This window comes from Tympanuchus pallidicinctus, unplaced genomic scaffold, assembly GCF_026119805.1.
Source record: "Tympanuchus pallidicinctus isolate F22 unplaced genomic scaffold, pur_lepc_1.0 scaffold10, whole genome shotgun sequence".
In the NCBI taxonomy this organism is placed as follows: domain Eukaryota; kingdom Metazoa; phylum Chordata; class Aves; order Galliformes; family Phasianidae; genus Tympanuchus; species Tympanuchus pallidicinctus.
The window spans coordinates 4,620,269-4,638,053 of NW_026294619.1; the positions used below are offsets into that span (position 1 = coordinate 4,620,269).

Sequence of the window (17,785 nt, forward strand, 5' to 3'; positions counted from 1 at the left end):
AGAGTTAGGTTTTATTCCTTCTGTTTTATTGGAAAATATTTTGTGTGCAACACAGCAATAGTCAGGTCTCTGATAGCCGTGATAGTCAGGGCTCTGCTGTCCACTTCTTTCATCTCTCTGTTGGAGAACAAAAGACATAATGGGGCTATGGGGGTGGTGATATGTCTAGATCCTGCTTTGCAACTGCAGCCTTGCTGTCTCTGGCTAGTAAATATTTTATATGCATAACCTTAATTGCTGCAAGAATTGATAATTTGTGTCTTCTCTCTCCTAAGTCCTCTGTTTTACAAGACAGCAATATTCTCTACTATGAAAAATTATTTCCTAGGGATTTCGTGCTGATTGCCTGGAGCTGATTTTTAATACTAACTTTGTGGTAATGCAGACTGATAATGACACACAGACAGCACTATGCCAGCTATGCCTGATTTACAGTTGTATGTTTTTTGCTGTGTATATGAGCACTTAAATATTTTAATTTCTTTTGGAGTGAAGTTTAGTTTTGCAGAACTCTGTTGTGGCTACCAGTGGCCCAGTAAATTGCTGGCATACTGTGATGTGGTCTGAAAGCTAAATGGAATCCTTAGTTATTGAATGGTGTGCTGCTTTTCATAAAGAGAAGGAAGAGCCAGAAAAAGCTACCAAGAGAACGGCAACTGAAGTTGAATTAAACAAAAACAGCTTGGCAAATGGGGAGAAATCTGACACTTTCAAAGCAGAGCTAGACTTGAGAAAGCAACCTGGGACAGTTGGTTAGTGCCTAATTCCTCATGGCAGACACCCCTCTTAATAGCCAAAAGTTCCAGTCCTTAGTTCAAGCGCATTACCTCCAGGCCAGAAATAGCAGTGAGTAGCCCATAAATATTATGCTAAAAGGAATCAGGATTGGAATTAATAAAGGAAAACAAAGTCCTGGGATCACCTGAGTTTTTTTTCATGTGGACTAAAGACAAGGAAAGGAAGAACACAAGAGTGTCTCTCATGAAGGAAAGAACAAGTTACTGAAAGTACATTTTGAGTTTTGTTCAGTACTCACTGGTGGCCAAAACTTTTGTAAAAGAAATTGCAAAATAATAATTAATAGATATGTTTGATTTCTAAAGGATAATAACTGTTGGCCACATTTTAATCATTAATTCAATGCTTTTTATGCTGTTGAAGCATCAGTCATGAGCTTTGTGAAGGCAATTACTGCATTTATGAAGCTTTACACATACCTCAGACAATTGTGTCATATATTTGAAATACAAGGAAAATCAAATCAAATGAGCATTTATTTGACATGACAAACAAATTCACTGAGATGGCACTGTCATCCCACATTTTTCCTCTTTCTGGAAAAAAAAAAAATATTAAATGTGTAAAGATTCATAAATGCAGTGCACAGGAAAAGAAAATTAGAACTCAGAGGGATTTTGTCACACTGAACTTGCATGAAAGTTTTCTTGGATCAGTCAATCTGCAGAACTGCAACAAAAGTGGACATCCTTCTCCTGAACCTCCTCAGAGCCTTACAATTATATTATTTTTGGCACAGTCTTTGAATGCCATCGTAGTAATATGTACAGTGAACATTACAGCAGCTTTCTGTGACTAGAACCCGGATAATGATGAGGCAGAAATGTTCAGACCCTCTTTCAGCCTAAAGCATTTTCCAGAGAGGAGTTAATTTATAATGAAAACTATGATAGACTTAATTTTTAGAAGATAAATGATTGGTAATTAGTTGCAATAATTTGAAATGTTATAGCACTTTTCTCTATGGATATCAAAACACTTTGCCAAGATGGGTAAGCATTATTATCTCATTTTTCGCAAGAGGTAACTGAGACAGCCAGAGGTGAAATGGCTGATACAAATTGTACACGTCCTTACTGGGTTTGGAATTGGAGTTCAGGTCTCTGAAGACTCCACTGTATGTTTATGCAACTAGTGTGAAACTTTCTTCAATAGTATCAGTTCTGTCATTTCACTAAAAACTCATAGATTTCATTTCAATATATTGAGATATACTGTAATTGTTTTGATTTGTTTTCTGAATTCAACATTTTTCTGCGTGTCTATTTTTGAGCACCCCTGAGGGGTAAATGCTCATTTTAGTTCTTAAAAGAAATTACGCAGAAAACTCAGACTGACAAAACCTCAGATGCTTCAGATGAAGATTAAGTAGGGTAAGTTGACTATATGATGGCATTAATGGCATGTCTACAATATGTCTTTGATTTCACTGTCTTTCTGGGGGGGTGGCATTATGTTTGGATACTCTGCCTTTCCTGAAATACCTGAAAAGACCAAGATAACACAAAATATTTTTTTCTCAAACATCATGTGCCCCAATGTCAGAAAGAAGAAATGCATCTTTAGGGATTTATTCTTGCTTTTGAAGTCCAGCTTACACATTCAGACCAATTCATTTTCATACTGGCTCTATTTGTTATGCTGAATATTTAGATTTTTTTTATATTCAACTAATTAATTTCCTGAATTCTGTAGTATTTGTATATAATTGCTCCCATGTCTGTTTTGCTTTTTGTGAAATCTACCAGAAAGGTTTTCTCTCAAAAACAAAACTCACCTGAGTACACTAAAGAGAAGCCCAGAACATGCAAATTTCTCTTCTGCTTCTTCCCCTGTTGCACAGTAATTAGATGACAGTCTTTCTGTAGCAATGTACACAGAGCTCAGAGGTCTGAAAACTGAACCAATTAATTCACCCTATAAAGTAGGACATATTCTTGGATTTTCCATACTTGTAGTGTACAGGCAGATCACAAATATTATGTTTGGGAATCTCAACATTGTGGAGGAAATGGAAATAATCTGAATTTAGTCTAAATTAAATAGTTTATTGCTAAAGGCAATAATACTAAAAGTTTTTTTCACTGCCTTCAGATAAAGAGGACATGTCATCTCCAAAAGAAAAGGAGGGAGCAGATGAGAAGGCAGCAGAAGGTACACAGGCAGATCACAGCAGTGTCCGTAAGTACTTTCTGATGTTACAGTGATTCCAATAGTAAACCCACAGCAGCTCCTGGATTCTCACACTGCTCACACCTTCCTTTCTAGTATGAGTTCATCTTTGGTTACCATTCTTAGTGCTGTCAAATTTTGTTTTGAGCCTGGTCAAAGATGACTTCTTCCAGAAATGTTCTGGACTGACTGCTGTGTCAGTGGTTCTTGTCATCCTGCAGCCTGCAAAGTCTCTCCCCTGACAATTTTTGCTGCTTAGATCTGTTTCCATAGCCATTACTGCAATCAATTTGCTTTAAAACATTCTTATTTGGAAGCAAACTTCTCTCTACACTTCTTGCTAAACAGCAAGAAGTCCACTGTTTGACAGGCTTTTTTTGCTTGTTTTGCTACTGGAACTATACTAGATAGATCTATATTTAACCTGATGTGTATAAAGAAATTAGTTGAATTAATTCATACCTAAGAGATCCCAATTGTCCTTTACAGAAGAAAGCAAAAGTAGTCTTCCAAAGGAATCACCAGCTGGAGAGGAAGAAGAGGAAGATGTGGAGCATGTGGAAACAGATACAGAGAGCATTGGTGGGTACTGCTATCCTTTGGGGGGATGTTGGCATTAACTTAAAAATCCCACTGCTTTCTAGTTTTCATTTTTTGTCCGTTATGAACAGCATCTCACACCAGTGCCATCATGCTACAGTTACAGAGTTTCACTGAACCCTTCCTGTTGGCTTACTTTGTTTACTTCTTTTCACTCTTTTTCCTTGCTGGTGTCTGACCCCTTAGTTGGTTGAGGGGGAGAAAAAGAAATTAATATAGGGTAAAAAGCTTGCAAAATCAGTCATGGAGATTGAGTTTGAGGTATCTAACTTGAATTCAGTTTTAACAATTGCTTCTGACTAACTGGAATTCAAGTTGATGATATTTTGCATTGCAGTCCAGTAAAGAACTTCACTTAGTAACACATTAGCAGTATGCATGTTCTGAGACAGTGTCTTAAGGTGGTCAGCTGTGTATGAAAGAGCAAAGAGCACTTGCTTTTTCTAATAGTTTTGTATGATGATTCAGCAGATGCTGAAAAGAGACATTTCAAATACTGTTTTGTTTCTAAAGCTGAGCCCTAAGCACCAAAGCTGAACTACTTCAGTATCCTAGGCTTTGAGTTTTAAAACCAATGTTTTTAAAATATTCTCATTTTTTCCTCCTCTAAATTCTTCAATTTTCACAAGTATTCACAGAGTTTTTAAAAACAGGAGAGCAGGATTGTTCCAGGACAAGCTGTTACTAACACAGCATATCCCTGTGTTCAGCTATGGAGTGCCTATTACTTTGTCAAAGGAGACAATGCATGAATCCCTCTCTTCCTCAGTTAAGTACAAATATCAGCAAGAAACCTAAGATTTATCCTAAATATAAATATTCTTTACGTTTCCACTTCTGACATGCAGCAGATGATTTGGAAGAACAAGATAATACTGAAGTATCCCCAAAAGAAGAAAAAACCCCTGAGAGGAAAGAAAAGAAAATCTCAGAAACTTTCTTCTATAGTTATGAAGATATATATTCACGGCCATTTGTCACTGAAGACTCAGGGATACCAATTAACCTTCTTACTCTGAAGTATCCTTTCTGTTGAGGCTGTGCAAATTTCAGGCTAGGTATTTCTTAATTTATGTTGATAAAATTGTACTTGTCTACTTAGGAGTATCCAGTATGGCGTTAGTGGAATACCCTTGGTTGAGGCATGGATAAGAATCTAGTAATGGTCCTGGATGAATTTAACCTTAAACACTGCCTTGACCTTACAAACATTTCTTATTAGGCATAATTTTTCCTTTCCTTTTTTTTTTTTTTTTTTTTTTTTCTTTGCAAACACAGTCAAGTTGCTGTTGAAGACTAGATTTTCTATTCTCTACATCTGCCTGCAGACATTTAAGAAGTGAACCTGAATGTTTCTTTAGTTTGAATGCTTGCCTGTAAAAGAGTTCTAAGTACTCAAATGCACATTTCTTATATTATATTTGAAAAAAGATCACCAAACTGATAAAATGTGAATTTCTAGCTGCCCCAAAGGATTCTGCAGAGGAAAGAAGTGTACTCAGAAATGGAAGTGAGAAGGTGGAGCATGAAATTTAGAAGGTCTTTCCTTTGCTTTCCCCTCAGTTATAGAAACTCAATATCGTTTACCTTCCTGTGTGTTGAAAAAAACTTGCCTACTGACAGACTTTTAGTCACAGGATTCAATATTCTTGTGTCAGTTTTGGTGTAAGCATTTCTATCCATTTAGTAAACTATTCTTGAAAGCCAGCATCAAATCTTTCCCTTAATGAATTGTTCTCAGATATTCTTTTGGATATGACTGCATCAGAAGTGTAAACCTGATGGTGATGGATAGCCAAAGCCTACTCTATGTAGCAGGCAACCAAGTGGTGATTCTGGACCTGAAAACTAAATCTCAGAGTTACCTCCGGAGCAGCAGTGGAGGCGGAATTGGGTTTATTGCGGTATGCCTTTCTTTTTTAGGATGTTAGTCCTTCTTATAAAACAAAATGGTCACTTTGTTGCCTAATGGGAGATTTCCACAGCTGCACGTGTAAGAAAGTATGGTATTGATTAAAGGAGTATAGTGCACCATGCAGTACAGGCTAACTCAATCTGTCAGTATAATCAACAGAGCACAAATATCTGCGTACTTGTCTCAGGCCTACATAATTGAAAGGACTGATAAGTGCTGGCTGAGATTCATTTTAGTATCTATTACATTCTTATTTAAGTATTAGTACTCATTTCAGCTCTCTTCTTTCTTTCTCTCCCATTCACAGCTAATACTGATATATTGTTTTGTCAATGGTTAAAACTTAGAAAATTAGCAACCTAAATAAATGAAGAGAAAAAGGATTTGGCTTCACTCTAGGAAACTCCTATGAAAAGCTTGGAATCTCAAATGTTTATACGGTTTTGTGGCACCTTACCCTGTGAACAGCTCTGCCATCTCTCAGTCGTACTATGAGCAAAGCTTTCAGTATACCAGCCTCAGTCTGTTCTGCTGATATAAGCAGCCTTTCATGGAGAATTGTGGTGCATCTATCCATCTTCAGAAAAATGTAATTCAGGATGGCATTTCTGCATCATTCTGTGTAGATGAATGCTGACCCAAATAGTGCATATGGAAAGATCAGCTAGTGAGTTAAGTAGGAAAAGTAAAAGAATGCACAATAAAGGAGCTTATTATACAGTTTCTCATGGTTCTGAAGTATATATGTGTGATAATCCTATTTTGTGTGCCTAGTAGTTTTACCACTGTGTGCGTATAATGGCTTCATTCAGGTATTGAGCAATAGACTGGCAGTTGTTCAGAAAAAGCATACAGAAAAATGCAACTTAGTATTTGCAGCAGTATCTTTTGACTGAAACTGAACTTTTGCTTTTCAAGGCACACCCTACTAAGCAGTACTTTGCAGTGGGAGAAAAAGGAGAGAAACCAAACCTCATCATCTACGATTATCCTTCACTGAGGCCTTACAGAATACTACGAGGTAGTGTAAAAAGTACTATTTTCATTTTACATAAATGGGTGGTGTTTGTAGATCCCAGTAGATGGAGTAGCACCTCACTTTATAAGGAATTAAAATTTTTGGTATTCCGTGCCAAAACAAGAAACACTAGTTTCCAGCTTTTTCATTACGAGTGGAGAAAGCTTTTATTTAGTAGAAATAGCCAACTTCTGTGGATGTTGAGCTCCCCTTAAACAGTTTTTCCTATTGTTTCTTCCTTTTTCCCATGCATGTGTGGATTGGTATGTTTCTCCAGATGGAACAAAAAAAGGCTATGTTTTTGGTGATTTCAACCATACTGGCACTCTGCTGGCCAGTATTGGAAGCAGCCCTGACTACATGTTGACTATCTGGGACTGGAAACAAGAAAAGATTGTGTTAAGGTCAAAAGCTTTCTCACAGGATGTTTACAGAGTCACGTTTTCTCCAGATAACGAAGAACAGCTAACTACAGCTGGAGTAGGACACATCAGGTAGGTTTACCAATTATGTTTAATATGTATCAGTTCTAAAGGCATAGTACCTAGATGGTGACTAGCAGGAACGTATCATTAGCAAACACACATGAGTGGGGAATGCTGTTTTACCCTGTCACTGCAAATGCAAAGCCAAAAAGTCTTTCAGCTAGTCAGCAAAGTCTTTTAAACACCCTTGTTCTCAAAAAGGGATGATGCTTGGCATTCAATATGTGTACTACTGGCTTCATTCTTGTAATTCCAACAAACACTGTGGAGAACTAATAAAAAATATATGTACATACCTGTCTTGTAGGTGTTTACACAGCATTCATGCCTCCTCAGCTTTCTACCAGTGATTTATTGAGCTCAGCTGCTGTTTGGGTAGCCAGTAGAACTGGCTGTCAAGTCATGGGTCAGAAAGTCACTACATTATTTACATTATTTATGGAATACATTATTTATGGAAGTCTGACAAAAAAATCTTTTATAAACTTTCTTTTGAGCTAAGATACTGTGAATAAGATCTGACATAGCTTTATAACACAGATATACGCAACCCTTAACACATACGTATTCAAATGCCAATTTCCAGCACTTAACTTAAATGTAACATTTCCTGCACACACTGTGTACCATCCCTAAGTGCAGTATATGTTTGTTTTTCTGTAAAACAATAATTGAAAACAATATTTTATACTGCAAAAAATATAATGATTGACTAGGAATAGCTGTGAAGGTCTAGGGTAAAAGTTTTTGCTCACTGAGATTTTTACAGTCACACTCAAGTCCATGGAGTTGTTTGTATGAAAATTAGAGAAGAATTTAGTCCCTTGGATTTACAGAATTAAACATCATACACTAGAGATAGCAAGAGTAAAACAGGCAACTAGAAGTATGTGTATGGGTTGTATCTGGAAAGATATAGCTGTTAATTTAACAGTTATTTGTTTTAAATAATAGTGTTAAATTCTCCTGGGTTTTTCTTAAAGGTAATATATGGGAAAGTTTGTGTGTTTACAAAGCTTTATCTCATTAAAACAAACAAACAAAAATATCCAAGGTCTCCTGTGAAAAGTAGTAAGAAATGAACAAAATGAAATCCCTGGTAAGATAATTACAATGTCAGAGAGACTGAAGAGTATGTCTAGGAAATCTTGTATCAGAGAGGGATGTGCTTCCTTTACTCAGGTTCTGGAAGATGGCTCACACATTCACTGGTCTCAAGTTACAAGGAGCTTTGGGTAGGTTTGGAACAACAGCAGTGACTGACATTATAGGGTATGTGGAGCTGCCCGACGGGAAGGTAAGTCGCAATAATTTTAATTGATTTTTGTGTTCCTTCTTGTGTTTTGATGAAAAGTTTGAGTAAGTTGGAGAGTTACTATTTCTTCTTCTGAGTGATAGGAGTTAGACCCCCAGTGCACTGCTCTAATAAACTAATATTGACAGTAATTTGCCAAGGAAAGTTGCTTGCTTTGTAATAATTGAAAAGCATGTTTAACATTGTTTCTGGACAAAAGATCTCCATTGGTTTAGAACTGAGACTCCTCTTATAGCATGGTAAATATGTTCGTGTAAAGAAATGAAAAGCATGTTAGCCACGTCTTCAGTCACTTCAGAGCAGGTAAATGATGTCATATTCCTTAAAAGTTGAATCTTTTCTTTCTTTACAACTTCTCTTGAAAATACCTGTGCATTGCTATCTATTTAATGCTTTTGTAGTAGGAAGTCACTAAGTTAAGCAGATTCTTAACCATGCAGAAACACTAGTAAAGTACAGTTGCTTGTGTGCTTCTCTCCGTTTGCACTGAAGGTCATCTCAGGGGCTGAGTGGGGCAACTTGCTGCTTTGGGAAGGGGGCCTCATCAAAGTAGAGCTCTGTCGAGCTGGACACAAGCCTTGTCACAATGGCCCTGTCAGCCAGATAGTTCTGGATGAAGGAGAACTTATCACTGTTGGAAAAGATGGCTTCATTCGGGTGAGTTTTTTTTGCTCTGCTTTTGGGTGTACAAATCAGCAAATAGATGTCATGTATTTTCTCTGCCAGGGCTTATTAATGGAGACATCTTTGCATTGCAGTTGCTTTCTGAGAATTAATTTTTAGATGAGAATAAGGACCAGACTCCACAGTGTACGTGTTTGAATCAGGTTCTGTTTCATTCTGGTAAATGTTGTTTCAAAGGATAAACAATGGCAACGTTGAAATTAATTTTCTGGTTATTTTAATGCTTAGGTCATTTATACAAAAATTAATTAAATCTCAGACATACATGTACTGAAATAGAGGAACAGTCAGAATAAAAAGTACTGGGTGTCCTGAAGTTAACACGTAATTCTATAAATTAAAGTAAAAATGATTTACTTATTCATACTAGTTTCTGATCTCATCCATTAATTATCAAGAATTTGGCAGTGTTGTGTACCTGCTTTTTAAGGGGAGACAAGGTGTGTCTTCACTTGTGAAAGACCGAGGTAACTAACAGGAAGCTGTTGTAGACAGCAGAAGGTGTCTAACACCCTGATTTTGTTGTTGTTGTTTTTTAATAGTTCATAAATTGATTTTATCCCATTAGGAAAACTAACTTATTTCTAAGGGTGCCAATTGACATTTTGTTGTCATACCACAGAGCAGAACCATGGGTATGTTACTTTTCCCATTTGTCCTCCATGTTGCCTCTGTATGAGCAATGCTCAGAGCAGTCAGGTAACACTTACTTTCTATAACTCTGAGGTTATACTTTGCATTGCACTCAACTGTGTGAGATGGTATTTGCTAATTGTCAGTGTTCCAGGTTATATTCAGAAAAGCGAGATGTGTGCTGTCATACTTTACCTGTAGAATGTATCCTCTCTTGGTTTGTCAAGATTTCGAATTTCCCTATTGATTGCATGTGAAAACATAATCTGACCTAATAAAAGCCAGGTCTCTTTCTTTTGTTTTCAATTCTTTGAAGGTATGGAACTTTGAGGCAGTAGATCCTGCTGATTCTGTGGATGAGAAAGGGTTATTGGAGATAGAGCCTATGAATGAACTTCGAGTTGGCAAAAATGTCAGTCTAAGTTTCATGTGTAAAATTCATGACTGTGGACAGCCCTTTTGGTATGCTCAGGTAAGATGCACTCAAAGTACATGCAGCCCTGTTGAGAAAATGAATGACAGAGGCAATGTTAATGAATAGCAGTAATACCTTACAGGTTGGTGCATCTCTTTTCTGTAGAATCAATCTTTTGGATTTGTATTTGCTGCGTAGTAACATGTAAATCTATGGTTTGCAGAGCCTGAGCTGCCTAAGAGTAGGAGAGCGTCAAAATTTATTATTCAAGTTCTTTTGTCCTGAACCTATGGGTAGGACTGGTGAGACCAACATCACCACTTCAGTCATTTCATTTTCATAGTCATAATTACTAAGGAATTTTTAAAGAAGTTATTATGGGCACTTTTATTTCCACATTGAGGTTTGAAAACGTTCAAGTTACATGTTTTGGTTTTTTGCTTCTTCAGGATGCCAATGGAAAGATCTGGAAGCTGGATTTGACTTTTTCAAACATAGTAAGCTTATTTTCTTTTTCGATTTCTTCATTTCCTTTATAGTAACTTGTTTTAGCTATGTGAGATGCATCTACAATGAAATTTGTGATTGGTGAAGTTGCAGAGCTGAAAATTTTGTGTTGAAACAGATCTTTTTCCGAATGTTTTTTTTTTTTTTTTCCATAATATTATTGATAATCCTGCAGAGTCATTATAGTCAAAAGTCATTATTGATTTTTTGCTTCCTGAAGTGTTGGCTGCTAAATTCAAATTATCTTAAACTGGAAATAAAAGTTGCATGTGTGCAGGAAACGAGTTCAAGGATTCCTTATATATTCTATTTAGTTGGTGTATTTGAAACAATCACTATATTACCTCCTAATGACAAAAAGAAAAACTAGGAAAAACAAGGAGAACATATGCACTTCATATATTTTATCCAACTGACTTCTATTATTACTGCTGGAGGTGTTTTTGATGAAGGAATAAATGACAAGGTAAAATGAAAGCATGCAATTTTTGCTCCAGGACATATGAAAACTAATGGGAATATTTCCTTTGATTGGAATAAATTTTAGGGAAATGGCTAAATAATGTTTCAAGAATTTCACGATTAGAAAAGATTATTAAAACATGCTCTAAAAAATAAGGTAAAGAATGGACAACGAAAATAGAATCCCTTGGATGATGAAAAAATTTCCCAGGTATTACAAGCCCTAGGCTTGACAGTATTTTCAACTTTTTGTTAAAAATGTTAATTCTAGACTTAAACTACTTAATGGAAGTGGGTATTCTACTACCCATGTACCCAATACAACTGTATTCTACAGTTCCCCTTATTTTTACACTGAGAATGGTGGCATTCTAAATCAACTTAACGTTCCCCTTACTGGTTTGCTGTTTGCTCATGATCTTTTAATGAACATTTGAGCTTTAAAAAAATAAAAATAAAATAATAATAATAATAATAAAAAAGCTGCCTATAGGCAACTCATGCCTGGCAAATTTTGTTTAAATTTTGCCTAGATTTTTCATGTTGACTGTAGTTATGGCTAGTAATAACTTCTAAGCACATAGAAAAACTTGTGTTTTTCTATTTCACACGGCAGACCCGTGATCCAGAGTGCCTCTGCACCTTTCACTCTAGAAGGATTGAGGCCATGAGTGTCTCTCCCATGACATACCTTGTGGCCACCACTGCTCTTGACCGTAAGTACACAATTCCTTTGTTCTTATACCACTGTAACCGTTTTTTTCAGAGCAATGATAATTGGTTTGGAACTATTTTCCTTTGAACAAATTGTGTATTTGCTCTTCAAAAACCGTTTTACAGACAGGTGTTATTCCTGGGATTGGTTCTTTTACAGTTAGGACAAGTCATTAACGTTTTGAAGTACTACTTTGGGACTGCCTCATCTTAAAAGCCTGGGATTTTCCTGGGAAAAGTTTTTCACGGGAAAAGGTTTTAATGGTAAGATTTGTAAATTGTTCTGAAGGAGGAGCTGAAAAGATGAGACGTTTGGTTTGAATAACAACATTTGTATTCAAGCCTCCAGACTGGTAAGTGTTGGGGTCTTTGTTTTGTAAGGAATTACTTACATTTCAACCATTGTGTAAGTCATTGTGAATATTAATATTTGTGGCTTTATTAGAAAAAGCAATATCTATCTCACTCTCAACAACAGATAATATGTTAGTTATATATACTAATTTATGTAAATATTGCTGTTTATGCCTCTTACTGTTAGCCTTACCACAATTTGAAAGAACAACCACAAGACAGAACATTAACAGTGTCATTTATGATGCTTAGAAAATGCTACAAGATCTTTAACTCAATTATTGTCAGCTGTACCTTGTCATTTGTCTGTGTTATACAGTATACATCCACTTCTAGCCTGAAGATAAACTTGTAGCAGTTGAGCAAATTACACTTAGGATATTTACCAGCTGGAATGGAATTTAATGCGAACCAATGTGTGTCTACTAATCTACCTCTGGTGAAATTGGATTTTCTTTGGAAAATCTTCCATTTCCATCCACTTAAATATTTTCCTCCCTAGGCAATTCCAAGTAGTAGTGTATCATCTTTTCCTATGTTGCCAGTACAGATTTCCCTTATAGTAGTCCACAGTTCTGCGATTATTCAAAAATTACACATGGTGTTCTCTTCAAAAGCATGGGATTCTTATTACACTCCTCAGCCCTGATAACTCTTGGGGTTGATTTAAAAGAGTGAAGTAAGCTTATGTTTTGTTGATGAGCACCATGCTACTTTGTAACCACCAGTTATGTCTTTCTAGGTGTATGTTTGATACTGAAAGAGAGAAATTAATAACTTTCCATACAGCTTTTCATTCAAATAAATAGAAATTTCTCCACTAATCTTAAACTGGAAGTGACATTGTAAGAAATAAATCCCTATTGTTTCCTTTACATGCAGGGTCAGTGCGTATCTATGATTTCATCAGCAACAGTCAACAGAGTGAAATTAAATTTAAACAAGGAGGAACAGCATTGTCATGGGCACCTCATGTTGTAAGTTTTTATTTGCGTGTTAACAAAAATTCGTAAAGGACCTACAAGTCTGCAAGCATCAAGGAAAATCCTCATGATGCAAAATATTAAAGAAGCTACTGTTTAGTTCATGCTGGAACTTACTGTATTAGTATGTATGTATAAACTTGTGTACCAATATGTATATATATACAGTGCAGAGTTTGATTTTACTGTGAGTTGTCGGGTATCCAACTCTGTGAAATTTTAAAATCAGATCTCTGTGTGTGTTCTGGGAAGTAATGTTACTTTATAGACTAACAACTTCTGTTGAATCTAAGCAGAGCAATTGGCAATTAACATAAATTAGTTAACACATGTCAAAATGACAGCCCAGAAAATCCATAAACATTTGGAGATTAATCATAAAAAATTGTTACCAGAAATGATCATTTGTAGACTGTGGAGTCTATCACTTCTAGACATATTTACTAATTTTAATTAAAACAGTATCTAATTATGTTCTTAAAGCTTCACTACAAGCTGATTTATGGAGTGCTTTTGCTGAATTTTGAAGGTAAGGACAGCAGCACTGAGACAGTACACTTGTGTGACTGGAATTACAGTTACACTTGCAGAAATTCTATTAGGTGATGACCAAAACATTCACTATGTCACCACAATAACTTGTACAGCATTACAGAACAAAATCAGATCAGTTTTACAAAAGTTGATACTAAACACAGACTGAAAAAGCAGGGATATTTAGTCTCCCTAGCTTCTCTTAACTCTCATTAAATACTTGCATGTAGATTAAGGTTCTTGAATGTATTTGAAAATTTGCACTTCTAATCTAAGAAAACACATAATTCACACAGTTCAGAGCATCTCTATCCCACTGCATCCTCGTAGACAAGCTGCCAAAATGGAAGTTAAGTAAGTGATGTAGATATTAAATTGCCTGAATTTAATGGGCCTCAGGGGGCAGTGATCAATAATCAGTATCACAACCTCCAGTTAGAGAGAAGCCTCTAGTTGTGTATTCCAGTGGTCATTACATGGACCAATACTCCTCATTAATTACCTGAATACTGGGACAGAGTGCACCTTTGGTAACTTTGCAGATGATAAATATTGAGAGGAGCAGGTGATAGGCCAGATGGTTGTGCTGCCATCCAGAGGAACCTGAATGTGCTGGAGAACTGAGCTGAGGGGAATCTCATGGAGTCTGGCAAAGGAAAAATACAAAGCTCTGCATCTGAGTAGGAAAGCCAGAGGCATCAGTACTTCCTGGGAGCCCACCAGCTGAAAAGCAGATTCACAGAGGAAGATCTTGGGATTCTGATTGATGCCCAGCTGGTCATTAGCCAGCAATGTACCATCATGGCAAAGAAGGCCAATGGCATCCTTGGCTGCATTAGGAAGGCTGTTAGCTGGTCAGGGAGGTGATCATTCCTCTTTACTCAGTGCTTGTGAGACCACAACTGAAGTACTGTGTCCAGTGCTGGGCTCCCCAGAAGAGTAAAGATGCAGATTTGCTGGAGGAAGTGAAGTGCAGGGCCACAGATCTGAAAATCATGAGTGACTGACTACTTCTGATCATCTAGTGAGCAAAGTTGCCATGTACCTGCTTATTACAGAGATGATTTTTAAGATATGACGACATAGGCTCGTTTCAAGATTAAAAAAAAAAAAAAAAAGCAGTTACACTTGGCTTCCTACAATAACCTCCATAACAGTTTCATACATAGCACTGTGCTTTTACCAGCTGCTCACCAATCTTGTCTGTTCACCCTTATCTCCTCACACAGCAATTTTCATTTTAGTCTCATTTCTAGCATACATTAATGTTCACATTATTACAGCCTGTACATAACATTATATATGTGATGATGCAGTTTGCAACATAGCTGAATTTGACTCAGCTCGTAGATCACTTCAAGATGCTACTGCATATGGCTATTATCAGCTGCAAGTCCAGATAGATCCAGCTAAAACATGAGATTGTTTCTGCTAACTCTTCTCTCTCACAGTTTAAGTCTGACTATATTTTTATCAATTGCATTACCCTCAAGGGAAATTGGTTAAAGTCTCCATAACCTCATATTTCTGTTTCAAGTCCCTGCTGACAGTTGAACTTTACATGGTCAGCCAGACATAAGTTTATGCCCGCATCTCTTCAAATATTATATCCACATTCAATGCCAAATATTATATTCAGGATAGTATAATAATTATTTTTTGAATTTCAAATCTTCTCCTTAAGAAGATTCTGATATGGATACCTATCTGTAGGAACCACCTTTTCCTCATCAGTTGTAACTTTATCTTCACCAATGTTTCCAGTCTCAAAGCATGTCATCAACAAGTAAAATGAAAACAGCAGATGAAAAACCCAAACCAATGAATGTATCTAACCACCCCTCACCAAAACCTTCACTCAGTCCTAACCTTCCCTTTATGGTGGCTTATTAGAAAGAATAAATAAAATTTCCCTGGTCACATACATGTAAGATGAGTTACAAGTTAACAGCAGAACACGTGACATACAGATAATTATTCTAAACTCCCTGAGGTACACTGTGATTATTTTTTTTTTTCTTCATTCTTCCACTCAAAGGTAAATCCTAAAGGAAGTCTAATTGCTGTGGGGTTTGAAGATGGTGTTGTCCGCATAATTGAAGTTTATGATCCCAAAGGACTTCCCACTCTTGCAGAACAGCCCAATATAAGAAATGCAGGGATAAATCTGAAACAAGCTTTTAAACCTCATACTACTGCAGTCACAGCCTTGGCATATGAACGAAATGGAGATGTCTTTGCCACAGGGGTATGTATCACTTCCTTTGTTTATTTTTATTAGGCAACAACTTCCAAGATTATTTAAAGAGTTAAGGCAAATTTTGGTCACTGACAATGCAGTTATACTTCTGTTATTGCTGTTGATTGCTTCTTGTACTTCTCAGTAATGCCAGGGGAAGAGAAAGATCTGTTTGCACACATTGTTTCCTGAAGGAAAGCAATCATGCAATACATACATCTTGTTTTCGAATTACTGGATTATTTAATGTGAATTCTGTAATCCCTTTTGAAGATGCATTTGGCTTGTTTTTGAATTAGTTTAGTAGTATCTTGCATCTAGTAAAACTAAGTCCATTTGTACACCAGCTTGGTAGAACACCAGTAGATACCTGTTTTGCATTGCAACAAGATCAACTGATCAGTTTTTCAGTGTGTCTGCTAGGCTTTGAAATGATTTCCAGTCAGAAAACTGGAAACAGGTAATAAGACACATCAGAGGAAAACAGGAAATCCAGACAACAGTTTGGGAACATCAGAATACAACAGGTATACCTCTGACATTGCTCAGGCTTGGGCTGAAGACCTGGGCCTAACCTTTAGGTGAGTTCCTGGAGCAGTGGGCAAAAGTTGCCTAAACTGAGGTGCCAGGAGAGGCTCATAAGGACGACTGAGGCCTACAGCTTTACTCAGCAGCCTAGAGGAAGTTGAGCAGGATTATTATTCCCCCTCACTGTAATGATGAAAATCCAATTCTGAGTTCTAAGGCACTTGCGAATCCCTTCATCTAGCCGAAGGATGTTTCACACAGTACTTAAAATTGTTCAGATGTTTTGTCAGCTTTCAATCAGTAACAATCTTTTTTTAATTTTAATTTTTATTTTTTTCCCTTCAGAGTAAAGACAAAACAGTTTTCTTTTTTGCTGTTGAAGATGAATACAAGCCAATAGGATTCATCCATGTCCCTGGGGCTGTGCAGGCATTACAGTGGTCTCCACCTTCTCATGTGAGTAACGCATGCTTGTTTTTTCCTTTCTCTGCTATGTCAGAATGAAAATCAGTGAAGGTCCATCAATCTAGCTACGTTCTCTATACACAGTGCAAAACATGTTTTGCTGCTTTTTTCTACACACCTTCAGAATGAAAGATAGATTTTGTGTAGCTGTACCTCTAGCTCAGTCACTTTGGATAAATGTTGGACTTTGCATAATCGACAATAGAAACATAGATAAGCTACAGAATTTGATGCAGTATTTTGAGTACCTGCCTTGAACTAGCAAGCCTGTGCCTTTTGCCCTTATTAATACAATCATTTGCAGTTGTAGACAAAACTTCCAGAGCACATCAAGAAATTTTTTGTGTGTTTCTCTGAACTTATGCTAAGTATTCATTGTCATTCAGTGACATAAACAAATAGATTCTTGATAGTTCTTTAGAAATGTGATGTGATTATGGTAACATGAATTTTTTGCTGGTCCAGTATTGTTATTTGGAAGAAAGATAGTTCACTACATTTAATACGAAGTGACTACCAGGAAGCATTATAATGCTTTACAATGGCAAACTTCAACTAGTATTGTTTTTTGAGAGCAGCTAAAAACTGCGCTGGGAAAAGAGCTCTTGCTAGCGTGAACTCTATCTTACAGCAGAACTGACAGGTTTTGGTCAAACAGTTACATTTTGGGTCCTTTGCTTGAGAACAAGATGCTTCTTACTACCCGAAAAGTACTCATCATGTTTTTGATGTGTCACATTCCTCCAAGTGATTTTTACTGCAAGTAATAGGTCTCCACTGCTAGATGTGAATGCTTATTAAACATAATTCAAGCATCAGAGTGTTTTGTTTGTTTTGTTTTTTTTTTTCCTCTTTAAATAAGCACCTTAGTAATTAAACACTATACATTTAATGAATGTGTTTTTAAGGATGAGATTTTATAGAAGATATGATTCCTCATTAAGGTTTCCATAGCAACTCTAAT

The 17,785-nt window shown here is 36.6% G+C and overlaps 1 protein-coding gene across 3 annotated transcripts in view; it reads left to right on the forward strand.

Moving 5' to 3' along the window:
* The window catches only part of CFAP44 (cilia and flagella associated protein 44), a 43,563-nt gene that overhangs the window by 886 nt on the left and 24,892 nt on the right, over nt 1-17,785 (forward strand). For all 3 annotated transcript variants that reach the window (XR_008211495.1, XM_052704972.1, XM_052704973.1), the window contains exons 2-15: nt 2,893-2,979; nt 3,460-3,552; nt 4,419-4,590; nt 5,312-5,474; nt 6,404-6,506; nt 6,781-6,997; nt 8,171-8,285; nt 8,796-8,960; nt 9,937-10,092; nt 10,485-10,532; nt 11,621-11,720; nt 12,955-13,049; nt 15,628-15,837; nt 16,702-16,812. Coding sequence is in view for 2 of the 3 variants with exons in the window: in XM_052704972.1 (XP_052560932.1) it covers nt 2,904-2,979; nt 3,460-3,552; nt 4,419-4,590; nt 5,312-5,474; nt 6,404-6,506; nt 6,781-6,997; nt 8,171-8,285; nt 8,796-8,960; nt 9,937-10,092; nt 10,485-10,532; nt 11,621-11,720; nt 12,955-13,049; nt 15,628-15,837; nt 16,702-16,812 (1,824 nt within the window). In the remaining variant the exon portion in view is untranslated. The remainder of the gene's footprint in view (nt 1-2,892; nt 2,980-3,459; nt 3,553-4,418; nt 4,591-5,311; nt 5,475-6,403; nt 6,507-6,780; nt 6,998-8,170; nt 8,286-8,795; nt 8,961-9,936; nt 10,093-10,484; nt 10,533-11,620; nt 11,721-12,954; nt 13,050-15,627; nt 15,838-16,701; nt 16,813-17,785) is intronic.